The sequence below is a fragment of the Eublepharis macularius genome, chromosome 1 (assembly GCF_028583425.1).
Source record: "Eublepharis macularius isolate TG4126 chromosome 1, MPM_Emac_v1.0, whole genome shotgun sequence".
Taxonomy (NCBI): domain Eukaryota; kingdom Metazoa; phylum Chordata; class Lepidosauria; order Squamata; family Eublepharidae; genus Eublepharis; species Eublepharis macularius.
Window position 1 is genome coordinate 132,032,393 of NC_072790.1, and position 20,645 is coordinate 132,053,037.

Below are 20,645 nucleotides of genomic sequence, written 5' to 3' on the forward strand. Positions count from 1 at the left end.
AGATAGCGAAACCAGGAAGGTGGACGAAGGTGGAGGGAAGGAGTGGTTTGACTATGACAAACAACCAATCATCAGAAAGTAGGTTGGAGGTGTGTGGGAACAAAGGGGAATCACAATCGGCTTCAAAAGAAATTTGTGTAAAAGTGGTCTCAAAAGAACCAAGAAAATGTAGGCTCTGGTATATCTTAGGAATGATCTTGAGTCTGATTAAGGAGTGAATGAAGAGAATTTTCAGGAAATACAATTTTGATAGAAAGCAGAGAAACAGAATAGATACTAACTACCTTACTAAACTGGGAGAGAGGGACTTCTGGAAAGAAGCAGGAAGTAGCCTAAGGTTACTAATCTGGAGACATGCAAGGACAGAAGAGAGGAAGAAGGATCTTATTTTGCTATCTTTCTGTCAGATTTGCTGCCCCCTGCAGGTGTTCTGTCTTCTGCCTTCTCTGTACACAAGACATTGTATTTCCAACAGAAAGAAACAGGGAAAATAAAAAAAAAAACAAAGTGAAAATTAAAGACAAAAAAATGCATGAGGAAACCAGGAGATAAGTCAAAGCTGTATGGAGCCAGAACTGACAAAAAAAAGTGCAGAAAAGCCCATTCATTGGAAAGGCTGGTATGTATCTCACAAAGTTGTGGTTGTGGTAATTAAAGTGACCTACTTTTCAAGCACAGGTCACTTTCAGTTTGCCTTCTCTTTTTATCCAGGATGAGGAAAGTTGGGCTGCCTTTCATTTTCGTTATTGTTGGTGCCATCAGGAAAGCTCTCATATACATTCCTTTTGGTAGCTTTAAAAACAAGTTTTTTATATGCTGGGTGGGAGGCAATAAACAACTCTCACAGAAGTGCAAGAATGCACATGCATGAATTGATTTGGCTCCAGTCACTGAAGCAGTCATTAACAGACAGAAAGTTACGTTGTCAAAATAAGAGATAAAAAGAATAAATCTCAATCCAAAGAGTTATATATATTTTTACAATATACCTTTTAAACTGAAGGAGCCATTTGAGCTGTTCAGATTAGAGGATCAGTTCACCAACAAGTCGTCTTCCATAATCACTATCCACAGGCAAAACCTGAGATGAAACAATGGGTAATCAAGCATCCCTGACCAGGTTATGAGAGTAGCTGCTGTGACATTGTACATTATCCTGAATGCACTGATATCTTTCCCTGAGAATCCTGGGGGTATCTTGTCAAAAATCAATGTAGCATGAAAATTCCTGGAGTACATAAGTGTTACTATTTATATAAATTACAGGTAGTTAGTACAGTTTATATGAAATAAGTAGATGTAATGATCCATTTTAGTACATTAGTGCAAACATGTCTTCATAGATGCTTACCAAAGCTTCTAGGGACCCTTTTGCTCAGGAAACAAAGGCTGTTCTCTTTCTGTGGCATAGGTTCCAATCTAGCATGCCTTCTATAATGGCCAGAATGCTGCCCAAAGAATCGGGAGTCACAGGATGAACAGTGTTGTCTTTTCAACTGGGAGTGCAGGGGAAAAGAAATTAACCTGTGGGAAAATATTATAAAATATGATAGTGGTTAATAGGCTAGGTTCACATTGTAGGAATAAAGCACTGTGGTCTCATTTGAATGTGCAGGGTGTTTGCAGAGTGAAGGGCTTGATATTTTGTATAGTTTATCTGTAACTCCTGAAGTAGCCCCTCCCTGTTGTGAGTGAAGATTCTATTCTGTTCTGTGTCAGTTGTAAAGTGTCTGTTGGTGAAACTCTCTCTCTCTCTCTCCTGTATAAGAGCTATGAATGTTTCTCTCAGTTTGTTGTATATATTATTGTAAATAATTCTTAAATGAAACTCTTCTTTCACTAAACAAACTTATCTTAAATTATATTTCTTCTCACTGGACTTCACTGTGTGCTCTGCTACATACATTCACGTGTGAAAAGGTGATATATCCTTCATCAGGTGAGTGATGGGATATGCCCCATATTGAGGGTCACAGAGATCTCTCTCCTCCCTCACAGAGGGTTATGGGCCCAGCCAGCCACCCAGCCAGCCAGTGAAGAGAAGTAAATATATTTAAGAGAAACAAAAGAAAAGACATAGAGCGGAACTACAAGTGACAAAAGGCACAGGTTGGACACTTGTCCGCTTCCCTCAAGTTTTGATGGGAAGTGTAGGCAGCTTGGCGGAATGTTGGACAAGTGACAGTTGAAAAGTCCATTGAACAGCAATCAGAGAGCCAAGCTGCAAGACTAGGATGCCTACATTTCCCATCAAAACTTGAGGGAAGCTGACAAGTGTCCAACCTGTGCCTTTTGTCACTTGTAGTTCCGCTCATAACGGCCACATATTTAAAGGCAGTAAAATCGCTAGATCCCGCTGTGCCTGTTCTAACGTCTAGTAACTATTCTTTATGGAAGTTTAGAATGGAGAATGAGCTGGTGAAGAAGGGTCTGTGGGAAACAGTGGAACAAATCCCACCAGAAGAAGCCCAAAAAATGAATTGGGAAAAACAAGACAGAAAGACAAGGGCAGAAATTGCAACTTATGTGACTTACACCACATAAGAGACTTTAGGACTCCCAGAGAACTGTGGGTGGGACTGAGAGAATTATATGAGAGAAACTCACTGAATGAAAGGCTCTTGTCAAGAAAGTTGTTTAATTTAAAATGAAACAAAGGTGGTGATCTAGAAAGGCATATAAGTCAAGTGACAGAGTTAATGGATCACCTGAATACTATAGGCAAGAAGTTTGATGAAGACGACAAAATCATTTTAATTTTGTCAAGCCTGCCTGAAAGTTACAGCTCTTTGATACATGCAATAGAAGCAAAAGATGAACTTTCTATGAAATATGTTGTCTCACGACTTAAGGAAAAGGCATCTAGGAGAGCAGAGAAGGCAGCAGAGACACGAGAGTGAGACACAGGCATTTTCTACATGAAGGACTGAGTATAAGTCTAAGCGTAGAACCACTTTACAAGTTGCAAACAAGAAAGATAAAACTAGAAAATGCTTTTCTTGTGGAAAAACAGGTCATTTTCCTCATGACTCTGTAAAGCAAAGTGGTGTTTGCAAAGAAAGGCAACAGAGTGGAAGCAAAAGACACATGAAAAATGTTTTTGTTGCTCACCAGAACAATTTAGTAATTTCAGAGTGTGGAAGAAATAATGATATTAATACTAAATCCTCTGGTTGGGTAATAGATTCTTTTGCTTCCATACACATGACCTGTAATTCTGAGTTCTTCAAAGAACTGAATGAAACCTCATCAGAGGATGTGATAATTGCAAATGGTAATAAAATAGCCATTCAAGGTAAAGGAGAAGGCTTGCTTAAATGTGTGGCAGGAGGAAGAATTGTCTACAGTTAGGTGAAAAATTTGGTTTACTTGCCAGAATTAAAGGGCAGTTTGTTAAGTGTATCTGCTTTGACCAAGCGTGGTTTTAATGCAAATTTTAGAGGAAACAGATGCACAATCACTAGAAACGGTGTGCTATGTGCTGTTTCCATTATGTGAAAATAATGGAGTGTTTGTTCTAGATACAAGCCAAGAGAGAGTGAATTTGGCAAAACAGAGTTCAAGTGCAAGATGCATTCATCTGTGGCATAAAAGGCTGGGTCATAGAGACTTCAACATAATAGAAGAAATGCAAAAGAAATGTTTGGTAAGAGGAATGGAAATTAAGGGTGCAATTCTAAGCAGAGTTACTTCAGTCTAAGACCATTGAAATCAATGGGTGTAGGCTGGAGTAACTCTTCTTAGGATTGCACTGTAAACCTTGTAACATTGACTTGAAGCTGCAGAAAAGTTGAAGAACTACGTTGCAAGTGTTGAGAATCTCTTTGGGAGAAAACCACAAGCAATACTTTCTGACTATGCAGGTGAGTTTATGTCACACCACATCAAGTCTTATTTGAATAAAAATGGAATAGAGCACTTGCACGCTGTACCATTTACCCCAGAACAAAACGGAGTGACAGAAAGAATTGCTATCTGATGGAAATGGTTAGATGTATGTTAACAGAATCTAACTTACCACATAAATATTGGGTTGAAGCTGTGATGACTGCAACATATTTGCAGAATAGACTGCCAACAAAAGCTACTAATAAAACAGCATTTGAACTTTGGTTTGGAAGAGTCACATTAGAGTGTTTGGATCAAAAGTTTTTGCATATGTGCCAGTGCAAAAACGCTCCAAACTTAACAATAGAACTGAACTGGGAATAATGATCGGATATGAGAAAGGATGTAAAGGTTATAGAATTCTTAACGGAGAAACGAGAGAAGTGAAAGTAAGAATAGTAGTATATTTTAAAGAAGAGAAGTCTTGTACATATGTTCCTAACCAGAAAGGTTTTAATGAGGAACAGATTAATACTAATTGGCCAACTGAAGAGGATGAAGTAAAAATATTCTTAGAAGAGAAAATAGAAAACAGGAACCCAAGTAAAAGGAATTCACAAACAGAAGGGGAAATAGAGACAGAGAAAGAGACAATGTGAAATTTGGAAGAGCAAGCAGAACCTTCTACCAGATATTCATCTCGAATGAATAAAGGAGTGCCAGCAGAATGGCTATCATACGCAGCAAAGGCAGTACAGAATAGCAAAGCAACATGGAAAGAAATAGACAAATTACCTGTGGAAGAAGCAGCCAAATGGATGACAGCGGCCAAGGAAGAAATTGAAGCATTGAATAAAAATCATACTTGGACACTTACTAAGTTGCCAAAAGATAAAAAGGCTATTGGTTGTGAGTGTTTAAGAAAAAAGTTAGATCAACATGATATGATATTGTGTAGTGAAAACAAACAAGAATGTACAAAAATTGTTGAATGTTTAAATAAGGAAGTAGAAGTTAAGAGACTTGGTAATTTATCTTTGTAATGATTTCAAGTAAATGTGTGCATGTATCTTTAAATGCTTGGTGTGAGATAGGTGAAGAGTGAGGGTGAAAGAGAGGGATGAGTGAGTGATATGATTGGTTGATGACTGAGTGTGGGCGAAGTGAATGCAGTTTAGACTGAGAGCGGAGAGAAAAGTTTCAGTCAGAAGAAAGCAGGCAAGCTGTGTGCTGCCTGAGCAGTTTAAGCATTTCTGTGCAAAATATTTAGTGGGGAAAAGAGGCTAGCTGTGTGCTGCCTTTAAGCACGTCTGTGAGAAATATTGAGTCAGAGAAAGAGGCTAACTGTGTGTGAAGCCTTAGAAGAGATCTGTGTGAATGAGTTCAAATGAAGTAACTTTAAGAACCGAGAACTACTTTTATAAAACTGACACGCTTCTTGAAAAAAAAAAGTTTACTTTGTTTTTGTTATATCCCAGAGTAGCTGTCATTGCTATATCCCATTCCTATCCTCAGGGACACACAGACCCACAAAGGAGCCCGATGGTTAGGCACGTTACAAAAGGGAAAACTTAAATAAAATATCTTGGAATATAATATTCCTGGTGGCAGCAATCTACCCAGAGGGTGTAAGGGAACGATTAAAGGCAAAATCTACCCTAGAGAAAGAAGGGGTCATAACAATCTTATTATTTGGGTATGCAAGTAGAAAGAGAAGATGATAGTTTTCTTTTCAATCAAACCCAGAAAACTGTTGACTTGATAGAATTTATGGGTTTTAAAGGAAGCAAATGTTGTGACAACCCCAATGTGTACTAATTTCATTTCATAAAAGGATGAAAGTAAAACTTTATCTGATAATGATGTACACAGAACTGTAATAGGAAAACTATTGTTTCTGGCTAACACAATGCAGACTTGATATTGCATCTGAAGACAAAGCTGAAGTTGGTTCCTAGTTCCCAATTCTTTATTCGCAGTTGCTAGTTCCTTATTCGCAAAGCCAAAGAAAAATATTGTGGGGAAACTGAAAAGCTCTGAACCTCAAAATGAAGTTTGCAGGGGCACATATTATACACCTCCATATTCAGCAGACTGAGGGCCAAGCTACACATGACGAATGACACTTGAATGGCAAGTGTATTTCTCCCTGTTCACTTGCCCTCCACTCAATCCACTTGCCGTTCAAGTGTCATTCATCATGTGTAGCTTGGCCCTCAGCCCTCTGAGTGGACCGATACTGGGTCATCCTACAAAACCCAGATATTGAGTTAACATCTTCAAAATAGGGTGCCACCAGAACAATTCAAAACAAGAAGGGGCGGCAGCTGCAGCAGAAAAAAACTTTGGATCACCCCAAGTCACACACCCCTGAACTCCAGAGGCTGTCCCCCACAAGAGGACATGTGCTGGTGCTGATCGAGTCTCTACTTCTGGAGCTGAGACCTACTATTTCACCTTTTTCCCAGAACCTTGCATTAGGCATTGCTGTGAATAAGGGACTGGGAAACATGAGAGGCTTATGCACCCCCAAATAATCTTGGATCACCCCAAATAACACAGCCCTGAACACAAGAGACTGTTCCCCACAAGAGACTGGTTCTGAACCTTGTGCTGGTTCTGAACCTTGCTGGTTCTGAACCTTGTATTAGACATTGCTTTGAATAAGGAAGTGGAGAAAATATAAGACTTCAGCACCCGAAAATAATCTTTGGATCACTCCAAATCACACAACGCTGTAATCCAGAGACTATTCCACGTAAGAGGACATGTGCTGGTTCTGATCCAGTCTCTGGTTCTGGACCTAAGGTCTCGAATTTGGCCTTCCTCCAAGAACCTTGTATTTGACATGGCTTTGAATATGGAAGTGGTGAAAATATAAGCTCTCTGCACCCCAGAACAATCTCTGGATCACCCCAAGTCACACACCCCTGAACTTCAGAGGCTATCCACAAGAGGACACGTGCAGGTTCTGATCCAGTCTCTACTTGGGGAGCTGAGAACTACTATTTCACCTTTCTCCCAGAACCTTGCTTTAGGCATTGTTGTGAATAAGGGACTGGGAAACATAAGAGGCTTCTACACCCCCAAATAATCTTTGGATCACCCCAAATCACACACCCCTGAACTCCAGAGACTGTCCCCTACAAAAGGACATATGCTGGTTCTGATCCAGTCTCTGGTTCCAGAGTTGAGGCCTATTATTTCACCTTTCTCTCAGAACCTTGTACTTTACATTGCTGTGAATAAGGAAGTGGGGAAAATATAAGCCCTCTGCACCACAAAATAATCTTTGGATCGCCCCAAATCACACACCCCTGAACTCCAGAGACTGTCCCCTACAAGAGGACATGTGCTGGTGCTGATCCAGTCTCTGGTTCTGGACCTGAGGCCTCGAATGTGGCATGCCTCTGGCCGCGACCCCCCGGGGGCCCCCTGGCCCGCGTCCAGCGGGCAGGTGTCCTTGTCCTTGTCCTGGGGATGGGGAAATTTATTTTTGGCAACCTCTTCTACATGCAAAACTTAAAACTTTTGTGGTACAAAGTTGTAATGTTATAAAATGGTAAACATTTCATAAAATTGTAATTTTACTAACAATCCAACTCAAATAAGTATATAGATAATTCAAACAGTATAGCTTCTATAATCATATTAGGCATAAATATTAAACATAACTTTTAAACATTAAGTAAAAAGTATTAAATACTCGGTAGAGATGGGTTGAAGGTTTTATCTTAAATCCTGAGCAGCTTGAAACCTTCAAGTGAGAACTGAAAACACGTTTCTCTGTTTTAGAGAAACTATTTGTCAGTACAAAATAAACGGGATGGATGTTTTTGTTGCACTCTCCCAACCAGGAGACAGACTCCTCCTAAGAGTTTAATGGCTTCTTTCATTAACAAACGCTAGTCTTTTTCATTAAGTGAGGTATCAAAATATGTTTATTTAAATAAAACATAGAAAAATAGAACAGATGAACACAACAAGAATTAAGTTTCCTAACATTTCTTAATCAAATCTAACTCAGAGCCAAAACACACAAGAAGAAATACCTAGATTCAGCACGTGTTCTCTTACCTCAAGGTTTGCCGAGATCTGTAGGCATCCTGGAAGCTTAAAGTTTAGCATTTACAGAGCAGCAGGAAGGGAAATACAGGCGCCTGTATTTCCCTTCCCCTTCCTGCTGCTCTGTAAATGCTAAACTTTAAGCTGCCAAGACACCTACACTTCCCAACAAACCTTGAGGTAAGAGAACAAGTTTAGCATTTACAGAGCAGCAGGAAGGGGAAGGGAAATACAGGCGCCTGTATTTCCCTTCCTGCTGCTCTGTAAATGCTAAACTTTAAGCTTCCAGGATGCCTACAGATCCCGGCAAACCTTGAGGTAAGAGAACACGTGCTGAATCTAGGTATTTCTTCTTGTGTGTTTTGGCTCTAAGTCAGATTAACGATGAAATGCATTCAAGTTACCATAGCACATATTACAAGGGTAAGTTTCCTGCCTAGATCTTCATGAGATTTCTTTTGGCCAAAACCCTGATCTGCTATTTGGATTACCATTTTTATATATTATCTTATGCAGAAATCTAACATCTTTTCATATGATAACATAGATAAATATCAAACCAATCATAATTTCTTTTTTACTATTTCCAATCATGTGACATTCTACCTAGCCAAAAGTACCACTATGCCCAGCTGCAAGATAAGAGATATGGATAGTAAAAATGACAGGAAAAGTTACATGACCAGATCATCCTTGGTCTCTGCTAACAATTACGGAACATTTATCTGATACTGTTCACTATTTTTAATTGGCTGTCAAAGATAAAGAAGCACCAGTTATACACCATACTAGAAAAAGAACTACAGTGAAGTTCATACAGCGTTATTTAGAATGCATATATTTCACTAAATGTGTGTTCTAAACCATAATCAGCAGTCTACTGGTTTGAATCCCACTACTGACATGAGCTCAGTAGGTGGCCTTGGGTCAGCCACTCCTCTCAGCCCCAGCTCCATTGTGGGGATAAGAATAACACTAACTTGTTCACTGCTCTGGGTGAGGCACTAATATGTGTAGAAGAGCGGTATATAAGCACAGTTATTATTATTATTTATATTTCCATGACACCATCCCTTGACCTGTGAAATTAAGTATTTTGATAAATATGAAAGTGATACAAAATACAAATGCATTGCATAATGTGTGAATGTACATATACAAACTTTAAAAATTGTATTGGATAATACCGCAAAGCATGATTACTGAGAAAGCTGCTTTCACTGCTTTCAGTGTGGAGAGCTGCTTGTAGATCAAAACAACCTGGCGAGCTGTCTTCATGCAGAGTGCACGATTCTCTTGGCTTTCAATTCTGTTTTCGTTCAGCATGGGTAAATCAATGTGTCAGCAGTAAACATTTGTATCACTCCTCTCTGAATGACCTTTTAAATTTTACTGCCTATTGTGTCAAAGCAATTAAAATTAACAATACAGTTACTAAGCTGCTAAGATCAATTAATGGCTCTTAGGCTTTATCTATTGATCTAGTGACATCTTCAAAACCCACTGGTAACAGACTATGCATACTTCTCTTCTATCCACAATATATACACAAAGATTGATTACATATTCTTATCTTCTAAATTACATATTTAAATGACATATTCTTATCTCCTAAATTAATTAGTCAAACTCTTACATCAAGGATTGGCATTTATATTTGAATTGGTAAACATATTGAACCTGGTCCTTGAAACTCTATGGGTTACATAAGTTTACAAGTGGTTTGGTTTCTTATTAGGAAATGCTGCTATAAGTTGGACTAGCAGGAAACAAAACTCAGTAGCTTATTCTACCACAGAGGCAAAATATGTAGCTGCAGCAGAGGCATGCAAAGAAGCACAATGGCTTAGCCAGATTCTAGCAGATCTGGGAGTGCCAAACTCAGAGCCTATTAAAATGTTTGAAGATAATCAGAGTTGTTTAAAGTTAGTGCAATCAGAAAAAATAAATGCATGCACTAAACATATAGATGTCATGCAATAAATGATTTGTGTCAAAAAGGGTTTATCGAAATGGAATATTGTCCAACATTACAAATGGTAGCAGACATCTTAACTAAGCCTTTAAGTGCAGAGAATTTTGAGAAACTGCGTAATGGATTAAATTTGGTTAATTCAAATGAGGCACAGTGAGAAGGGGATTGTCGGAATAAAGCACTGTGGTCTCATTTGAATGTGCAGGGTGTTTGCAGAGTGAAGGGCTTTATATTTTGTATAGTTTATCTGTAGCTCCTGAAGTAGCCCCTCCCTGCTGTGAGTGAAGATATCTGGCAGATAAGAGCTTTCTATGTTGGCAGACAGGGCTGGCGGGGCTGCTTCTCTGGCATCTGAGGGGCACTTCCTGGGGGGAGGTTCTGAGGCCAGCATAGGCACTGGACACTTTGTTTAGGATTGCAGTGGTACTGTTTTTCTGTTCTACCTGTATGTGGAATATGGGGATAATAATATGCCCTGTCTTACAGAGTTGACATATGAGGTCTGAGATAATATATGTGAAGTGCTTTGGGTACACAAAGAACTTAATACAAATGCAGTATTCATTATTATTGTGTTTCAATCTCTGCTTATATGATTAGCATCATCTTCATTGATCGTATCAGAGCTACTGCAAGTGCGGTTCAGGTAGATAATATAATGGCAGTAACCAGTCAGTCCAAGAAGATTTTGTGTGAAAATTGGAAGTTGCATTTGGGTGGATAAGGTTGTCTGTATGAGGAGGTGGGAGAGAGATATCTCTCTAACTCTCAATATGGGGCATATCCCATCACTCACCTGATGAAGGAAATATCACCTTTCCACACATGAATGTGTGTATCAGAGCACGTAGTGAATTCCAGTGAGAAGAAATACAATTTAAGATAAGGCTGTCAGGATGATATATTGTTGAAGGCTTTCACGGCCAGAGAACAATGGTTGTTGTGGATTTTCCAGGCTGTATAGCCGTGGTCTTGGCATTGTAGTTCCTGACGTTTCGCCAGCAGCTGTGACTGGCATCTTCAGAGGTGTAGCACCAAAAGACAGAGATCGCTCAGTGTCACAGTGTGGAGAAGATGTTGGCAGGTAATTTATATCTACTCAGGAAGGTGGGTTTGGGCTGAGTCATCCTGTAAGAGTTTCCGAGGGTGTGGAATGCTAATGGAGGGCAGCTTCACTCTATCCTGAGGAGGTTCTTTTGCATATGGATTGGTGCTTGATATGCTAATCTTCTCTGCAGGGCTATTGTAGAGTATAGAGTATTTTGTTAGCCTGGTGTTTTTCAGGACTGGAAACCATGCTCTATTCATTCTTAAAGTCTCTTCTTTCCTGTTGAAATTGTGCTTATGCTTATGAATTTCAATAGCTTCCCTGTGCAATCTGACAAAGTAGTTGTAAGTGTTGTCCAGTATTTTAGTGTCCTGGAATACTCTACACCCCACGTAAGTAGTTATACTGTTGCATTTGTATGAAGAACATTGATTGATAGTGGGTATAGTGTTGTTGCAGGGATTATTGCTTTGGTTGTTACTACCTGGAGGCTGGCAACCCTACGGGCGGGCTGCCTGCTGGCTGAGAATCTCCCTATGGAGAATGGCTGCAAGGCTCCTAGAGCTGCCACGTCAGCAAACAACACAGCAGCCCGAAAGATAAGGCCAGGCGGCCTCACAGCCCTGGGACAGGCTCTGGCAAGGTGGGGACACAGTGAGCAGGCAGTCAAGGCAAGGGAGTTGATGGAGGCCAAGAGGCGCTCTAATGAGGCCTGGTTCAGGGATGGGGCTCAGGCAGGTGTGGTGGCCTAGGACAGCCCAGGCAGCAGTTCAGCTGCTGAGGGTGGGACCGGGGGAAGGGAGCTGTAATTGGTAAGGGATAAAGCCAGGGAGTCCACAACAAGCTGGGGAGAAGATAGTGACTAGCCAGGACACCCAGGAGCCAGAGTCTATCCAAGAAAGCAAAAGAGAGGAATCCGGGGATGATATAACCTGCCACCTCTCCAAATCTTCTATGTCCAGCAGTGAAGAGGAAGTGACAGCAGAGGCAGGACAGAGAATGCAGGCAGTTGACCCACGGTAGGCCGACCACTCCCTCAAATCCCTTGAATCCCCGCTCCACCAGGTAGAGCTCCAGCCATCCTCTCTTATGGGCTCCCAGTACCTGTGACCGCAATAGTGATCACCTCCAGGTCAGCAACAGCTGAGGGGAACCCTGTACCCAGGGACGCCCCCAACATGGACTGGACACAGCTTGGTCGATGGCTGGTGGAGCACCAGGAGCAACTCACCCAACAGCACTGGGAATCCCAGGCAGCCTTGGTAAGAGATCTGTGCAGAGCCCTAAAGTGCAGCAGGCGTGCCCCAGTGGCTGATGTTGGGGCCGTCCCAGCAGGCAGGGCCCCTGGAGGGGAACAGGCCCCAGTATATCAACTCACAAAAAGGGAAGCCAAAGACGACTTTGATGCCTTACTCAAGGCCTTCAAGAGGACTGCAAAGGTGGCCCACTGGCCCCAGGACCAGTGGGCCTTCGTCTTTGGCCCCATTCTGACCGGGAAAGCCCAGGCAGCAATGAGGGCCTTATCCAAGGAGGTTGGAGTGGATTATAAGGAACTGAAAGAAGGCATTCTGGACCAGTAATACCAGAGACATACCACCAGAGATTGCAGTCCATAAAGTATAAGAAAGGGGACCACCCATAGACCCTGGTCATGTCTCTCCAGGACACAGCCTACCACTGACTGAAGCCCATCACTGAAGGGGAGAAATGGATAGCAAACCAGGTGATCATGGAACAGTTGTTGCAGGCACTCTTGCACTGTACACACTACTGGGTCATGTGCAGCAAGCTAGCTGACCTCAAAGAAGTCACCACTCTGCTGGAGAATTTCCTGGCAGCTGAACCCTGAGAAGTCCCAAAGGAACCCACATGACTGGAGGGGAGGGTCTCCTTGACATTTGGCAGAGGGAGTGGAGAGGATCCTAAGTTGAGGAGGGTCTATCAAGGCCTCAGAGGAGAATTGGCCCGTGACGGACTCAGCTGTCATTGAAAGGGAATGCCTAGCTATTGTGTGGGTTATAGAGAAATTAAAGCCCTACTTATGGGGAGAACGTTTACATCGTGCACAGACCATTCACCTTTGCGGTGACTGGATCAAGTTAAAAGCACCAATAGCAAGCTAATTCAATGGAGCTTGCAACTACAGGACTATAATTTTGACATCGTTCATGTGCAAGGAAAATATTATAGCTGATGCTCTATCTAGAAACATTACTTGAACAACTAAGGATATGATAAACCACACTTTGTAAATATGTGTATGTGATAAGGACTAAATTTGGTTATAGTGCATGAATGTTATTATCTATATAAGTGTTAATGCTGTTTAATTGTTAATGATTTTGTTTTCACACATGGCTCACCACATTGCATCGGAGAGGCTTGCAGAACTACTCCTACTGCAATCGTCTCTAAGGGTGGGACATGCGATGGACTCAGCTTCAAATACTGGGATTGTTGGGCAGTAAAGAGGGGAGGAGGATTGACAGGTTACCTTTGTGGCTAGCCTGAAATGGCAGTTGGTGATGGAATGTTGAGGGGTTGACAGTTAGAGTAAACTGACGAGTGAAAGGAGTTGGAGTCTGGCTTCTGAGCAGAGAAAGGTCAGCCAGAGAGTCTTCTGTGTGAGGAAGGAAAGGGAAGGTGTACCCTTTAAGGAAAAATCATTACGTTTATGAAGCACTTGTAGTCCTTAGGCTAAAGTGGGAAAGACAGCACTAACTTCTGTGCAGACACAAGAAATCTGGGAATTGTAGTGGGCCAAGGAAGTGGGTAGAGAGGAGTCTCCCCTTCGGCCACAGGAACATAGCTGGGGCATAACTATAACAGCTGCCCAGTATCTTGAAAGAGCTTGACTCAGTGGAGTACCCTAAGGTCTGCAAAAAAGGAGAGGTCGTGCTGTGTGTGTGAAAATAAGAGCACCTAACGTGAAGGAGTACCAACCTCAGAAAGAGCTTACTTTAACATCTTTAAGTCTAATAACACCAACATCTCTAATACAAGCCAGCAACTTAAGAATCATACCGAGTGGTGTTTTGTGTCTCACACTAGTGAAGTATTCTGTACAAAAACCTCTCCATTATTTCAGTTTAAACACCTGTCTACACGCCTTCTTATTTTACCTCCTTGTAAATAAACCTGCTGTTTCATTTTGAATCTCCACAAGCCTTGTGTGCCAGTTCCTGTTCAAGGGAAGCGCAAACCCCTGATCTTTCCCCTACTTAGACTTGGCTGGTTAACCATACCACGTATATGCTCCTGAAGGGTGGGACAAGAAAGAAAGTTGAAGCTAACCATCAATCATGCTACTAAAGACTTCCCAGCCCAGTATTCAGCTTCATAATGGCTACCCCACATCATACATGAGGGCAGAGTCTGGTATAGAGGCAAGTTCAGTTGCGGGGGGCTGAGGTGCAGCAGTTATTAGTCCCCTTAAGATACCAGGATGAAGTACTGGACGGTGTCCAGTCCCACCCCTGGGCAGTGCACCAAGGGCTAAGAACACCCTTGCCCAGGTCCTAGCCCACTTCTTCTGGCCTTCAGTGTCAAAGGATATGAAGGAGTTCTGCCGATCATGTGAGGTGTGGCAGTGCACAACAAGTTGACCCCCCTTCACAGGCCCCACTGTTCCTACTACCAGTCATCTGGATCCCTTTTGAAAGGGTCACCATGGACTTTGTGGGGCCCCTCCCATGGACACCCTGCAGCTTCCGATACTTGTACCAACGGATTACACCACTCAATACGCCGAGGCTATCCCACTGCAGAACATGCAAGCTGAGGGTCGCACACACACTAATGTGCTTCTTCTCTCAGGTGGGGCTGCCTTTTAAGATCCTCAACGACTGTGGAGCCCCTTCCATGATCACATTCACAAGATACTGTGCCACATGGTGGTAGAGCAATTCAACCAGACTTTGAAGTCCGTGCTACAGAAGCTCACCCATGAGAAGTCCAACCAATGGGACCTCTTCCTGAACCTACAGTTGTTTGTAGTGTGAGAAACACCGCAAGCCTCCACAGGGAACCCCCCTTTCGAGCTCTTGCATATTGGAAATACGTGTTGTGTACAGAGAAGGCAGAAGACACAGAATACTTGCAGGGGGCAGCAAATCTGACAGTTAGATAGGCTACCTCCTGCTTCTTCCCAGAAGTCCCTCCTCCTCTCTCCCTGTTTAGTGAGGCAGTATCCTGTTTCTCTCAGCTTTCTATCAGAGTTGTATTTCCTGAATAAACTCTCTTCATTCACTCCTTAGACTCAAGATCATTCCAAAGATATACCATATCCTACACTGTATGGATGCAAACTGAGAGGCCTCCTAGATATGGAGAGCCATCAACATATGAATTGACGTTCTGCTACTTGGGCAAGAAGGGAACCCTTCTTCTGCAACCATTTGACCATCTATCAAGGCAGGTTTAGTTTCACTTTACAGAGTACAATTTACAGAGTACAAATTCAACATTCAGTTTGTAAAGATATAAATTTTTATACAGGTAACTGGGAAGAAGTGTCATTTCATCACATCCCCATCACTCATGCACAATGTTATTTTTTAAAAAGGATTCCCCCTATACCCTGTAGGGTATGATATATCTTAGGAATGATCTTGAGTCTGATTAAAGAGTGAATGAAGAGAGTTTATTCAGGAACTACAACTTTGATATAAAGCAGAGAAACAGATTAGATACTATAATAATAATAACACCCACTCAGAGCGGTCTACAAAGTATGCTACTATTATCCCAACAAAACACCCTGTGAGGTGGGTGGGGCTGAGAGAGCTAGAAGCTGTGACTGACCCAAGGTCACCCAGCTGGCTTCAAGTGGAGGAGTGGGGAATCAAACCTGGTTCTCCAGATTAGAGTCCCACGCTCTTAACCACTACATCAAACTGACTACCCACCTCACTAAACAGGGAGACAGGGACTTCTGGGAAGAAGCAGGAAGTAGCCTAAGAATACCAATCTGGAGACATGCAAGAACAGGAGAAGGAAAGGAGGATCCTACCTTACTATCTATCTATCTATCTGTCAGATTTGCTGCCCCCTGCAGGTATTCCGTGTCTTCTGCCTTCTCTGTACACAAGACATTGTATTTCCAACAAACCCAACCCTATTAAAGCAGGGATTGTTTCTCCAACTAACAAGCTCACAACACCCAAACGGCCATATCAATGGGAGGGCATTTGAATAAATGTGTGGGTATGCCTCCCCCCACCTCACCCCCAACTCCTGGTGACATTTAGTTTTGCTTGGAGTTTAACTAAACAAGATGGGCTTGTCTTCTTTTGCAAGTAATGCTAATAATTCAACTTCTGTAGGAAACCACATGGAGAGAAAGTGCCGTGATCCTGATCCAAATTGCATTCCCCCGCATCTGCTTTTAAGGTAAATGAAAGAGACTGAGACATCTCAGGTCCTCATCATGTAACCCTCGTGTTTCACCTGGTCTGGCCCTAAGTTCACACACGTATCTTTCTGTCCCTCTCATTTTTGTACAGATTGCAGTACCCACACATTATTAAGAGAAGATGAAAGACACAGTCTGGCATCTGGGGGAAGTGTGGAGTGTTTGCTTCTGACCCCCTCTCTTGCAGTGCAGCCTGGGCAAAGCTTGCAAGCAAACAGTTCTCTCTGTGTCTGGCAGGATACCAGCAAGAGAAGAGAACAACAAGCAGTCAAGAACTACTACTTATATAAAATCAAGAGCCTGCCAAGCCAGGGAGCCCTGCAATGGGGTCAAGTAGTGTAACCACCTCTTTGGAAAGACAGATTGAAACAGCATAGTCTTCTTCAAATGCAGGTACCCCAATGTGACTCTACTGACTGGAAAATGTCCCTACGAATTATATTATCTGCAAAGTCACAATCCTCAGACTCTCTGATCTTCATAAACTCTATGCCAAATAGCCAGATGCCAGAGTAAAAGCCAGGACTGAAGATTTCTGAATATTACCAACTGTTGTTATGTTTTCAAGTTGGATTAGTTATAACAACTAAATCAACAAACAGGGTGTTCTAGTTTTGTATTTTGATTAGCTAAGATCCAATGCACATCCCTAATAACTGAGTACCATTGGTGATAAGGAAATAACATCAGATGTATTACTAGTTCATTGGTCATTAATATGTTTTTAGATCAAATTTCCTGTGGTTCAGTTTTTTTCAGCTTTACACAGTACAGCCACCACACACACATTGGATGTGGACAAATTCTCCCTTACATCTTCATTGTCATTTACTGCCTATTCCTTCCTAACAGATATATATGCAAGTCTTATGAAAGGGTGTTGTTTGTGTATAAGTATTATTTTAATCTAAGATAAAATGGGCATGGCCCTGTTAACCACAGTATGTTTCACTAGATGGTGCTGTTGTCCTTGAGATGAAACATTCTGGTCCTCTGTACTGTTTTCAGCAGCTTATTTATTTACAGAATTCATACCTTACATTTCTGCCCTGATCACAGCTACCAAGGTAGCTAAGAAAAGGATAAATAATAAAAAAAAACATTTAATAGTTTTAAAACAATTAAAACCAAACAAAAACACATCGTTAAAACCCTTAAAACAAAGCAAAAATACATATATATACACATATATACGTCTAGGTGGCGGGGAGCAGCACTCCCGCTGCTGTGGGATGTTGGGAGGGCCTCCCTGCTGCACTGAGCCTTCCGGGCCTCTGGAGGCCCCAAGGAGGCAGCAGAGAGGCAAACCATTTTGCCCCTCACTCGCTTCTTATCCCTGTATACTGTGCCTCCATGGGGATAAGGAGTGCTAGGGAACATGGTTTGCCTTTTATATAGTAGGATATGAAATTGTGTGATTGCGCTATTCTACTGTTCACATATTTATTAAACACTTTTGCATTTAAAACTTTGAGTGGGAAATCAACAGTAGAGAAGAGTATTATGCACACCCAGCTGCTACAGAAGCTGAAAGGCAGAACAACGATATAGCACAATCCCGCATGTGCTCAAAAAAAAAAAAAAAAAGGAAAGGTGGGCGGGAATACACCAACACCATTTGTGACAAGGTGCAGAAAGAATATACTTTCCATTTTGGGATCTTTTTTCCCCGCTACGAACATACACAAGGTACGCATGAGGACGCTGAGTGTGGAAGGTGAGTTCTGAAAGTGAGTCGAAAGACTTGGCTTCAGGACAGAGAAAGCCCGAAAAAAAAGAAACATGTGGAAGCGACCTAAGAATATTAGTTGTTGTAGATTTTCCGGGCTGTATGGCCGTGGTCTTGGCATTGTAGTTTGGTGCTACACCTCTGAAGATGCGTCACAGCTGTGGGCGAAATGTCAGGAACTACAATGCCAAGACCACGGCCATACAGCCCGGAAAATCGACAACAACTAACTTTCTCCGGCCGTGAAAGCCTTCGACAATAGACCTAAGAATACTTCGTATTTATATTGTACAGTGTTTGCCATACTTTCTCAGAAATCTTTCCAACAATCCTCCAGTGTTGGCCTCAGTTGTTCCCATCATGCAGATAGGAGGATTGAGAGTGCCTTTCCTGAATAGTTAAAGGAGCTTTTGGCAGAGGAAAGATTTGAACAAGAAACTCCCTATCCCATATACCACTCCAGCTCTAAACCTCTTATTAGAAGGATTTGCCAGTGGTGATGGAACCTGCCTCCAATATTTGGCTTAGAATTATTACCCTGGAAAGCCAGATCATGTGGATTAATTTTCAAAACTGCAGTACAGAATTGGCAATGCAAAAACTAAAGCAAGATCATAGACCTGGCACAAGCAGTATACTTTCCTCACACACACACACCTGTCCTATAACAGACTAATTACCAGGAAACAGAAGCACAAAACTGCACAATGCTGTTTCTGGCATCAGAGCTGACAAACAGACCACAGGCTATAGCCTGAACAGATGCACTGCAAATCTTACTTGATGTGCCTACTTGAGGCTCTGAGTCTAAGACAAGTGGCAAATAGTTAAAAAGTCAAGTCAAGACAACCAGGATCCAACTGCCCTGTGACTTGCAGGCTGTTCTCAAATAACTCAGTAGCAGTTTCTTGGAAATGATGGAAACTCAGCTTTCAGTCCCAGTCAGGTATTTTATGCATCATTTTTTAAAAAGCACTTTATGACCCAGGACCCTCACATTTGAAAGGCTGCCTCTTCTCATATTGGTCTCGTTTAACTGAATTGATTTTTTCTGTGGTTGCACCTAGAAGCTGGAACTCCCTGCACAGATACGTGAGGTGGCCACACTCTTTTTCTTTTAGGCAAAATCTGTTCGGGTTCTCACAGTGATTGTTTTGGATGCCCTGTGCTAATAAATATAACTGCTTGGATTGCTTTTCTGGTAAACTGGGTTACAACTAGCTACCATGTCTGTTTTCTTACCTATATGAAAATTAAGACTACGATATATCCCTGGGATACTTTTCTGGATACAGTTGTTGTTTTACTTGTACGATTTTGCAAGCCACCCTGAGACCATGTTTTGTATAAGGGTTATACTTTTAAATAATAATAATTAATGTAGGCTGAGTTTACCATGTGGCAGGCATCTCCCATGTCTGAGCGGCTAAAAGCAGACCAAGGAAGGGTCCCGTACAATTCTATGCCCGACTCCCGGAATCGGACGGAGACAGAAATCAACCGACAGTGCTGTCCGACTGCAGAAACGTTCTATAAGGCATAATTCACATCACTGCTTTATTGCAGGGGTACATCCGCAGGAAATAAAGGGAATTTTCCCTCACGTCTCCTGTATATCGTTAAAACGGTACGCCTGCTGTTCTACGCGAGTTGCGAATACCCCCCGCTGAACTCAATGGGACGCCTGCTTTAGTGAAAAGAAAACAGCGTCGTGTGCCCCGCCCCACCCCAAGCTGGATCTTAGAGAAACCTTTTGCCGGCCGCCGCAGCAACGAACAACAGGCGACAACGGCGTTTTCTTCCTTCTCACAGCCCACCCGCTGCAGTATCCAAATCTTTCCTGTGAGTGGCGCTGCTTTTCAAGCATCGCGGTCTCCGGGCCTCTGGCGCCGAGTGGCGCTCTGCTCCCTACGTCGATGGTGATCGCCGTTTCCCTCCGGCCGCCGGTAGGGTGTTCGCTCGCCCGCTAGGGGCCGCTCTGGCCGGCGTCTCGGCTGCTCCTAGGAGCGAACTACGCTGCTGCAAGGGAGCGAGGAGCCCTCCCGCCCGGCCGTCCGCCATATTGGCTCCCGCGCCGCAGCTATTGCGTGTTTGTCCCTGCAGCGCCAACGGATCCTGCCCTGGGGCGGCCCAGCAAAGCAGGGAGGAGTCCTTTCCCCCGACCCGTCTCCCCGCCAGCCCTCCGCCACCGCCCGCCATGACGACGAGGCCCGGTGGCTCCTGAACGAAACCGGCCATCCTTACCACAGCAGGGAACAGACCAGCCCCTCCTCCCGCTCAGCTCGTCTCCCTCCGCCACAACATGGAGGCCGTGAAAGCTTTTAATAGCGAGGTCTGTGTTGGGACTCCTAGGGGGACGGACGGTGGGTAGGCAGCCCTCTCGGTTGCCTGCGACACGCCAAGGGGGAGGGAGGCTCGCCGTCGTTTTCGGAATACGGATGGAGGGAGACCTGTTTGTCTGGAGGGGCTTGGTTGGTGAGGGGCTCGCTTTTAGGCTGGGAAAACCGTGATTTTTATGAAATACTAAGGAGGGGCTATAAAGGGAAAATTAAAACCTCTGATTTCCTCTTCTGGCCCATGTAGGTTG

At 42.8% G+C, this 20,645-nt stretch overlaps 1 protein-coding gene and 1 long non-coding RNA gene across 4 annotated transcripts in view; one reads left to right on the forward strand and one right to left on the reverse strand.

Annotated features, from left to right (window-relative positions):
• Positions 1-1,004: 1,004 nt before the first annotated feature.
• Positions 1,005-19,685, reverse strand: LOC129323342 (uncharacterized). The gene is made up of 3 exons (XR_008596454.1): positions 19,454-19,685; positions 1,352-1,524; positions 1,005-1,081 (listed from the first exon to the last, which is right to left on the reverse strand). It is a non-coding gene; the product is annotated as an uncharacterized LOC129323342 (long non-coding RNA).
• Positions 19,686-20,094: 409 nt separating this feature from the next.
• SCAF8 (SR-related CTD associated factor 8) overlaps positions 20,095-20,645 on the forward strand; it is a 122,168-nt gene continuing 121,617 nt past the window's right edge. For all 3 annotated transcript variants that reach the window (XM_054969837.1, XM_055004009.1, XM_054969838.1), the window contains exon 1: positions 20,095-20,390. In XM_054969837.1, coding sequence (XP_054825812.1) covers positions 20,361-20,390 — 30 coding nt within the window. In that variant the 5' untranslated portion in view covers positions 20,095-20,360. The remainder of the gene's footprint in view (positions 20,391-20,645) is intronic.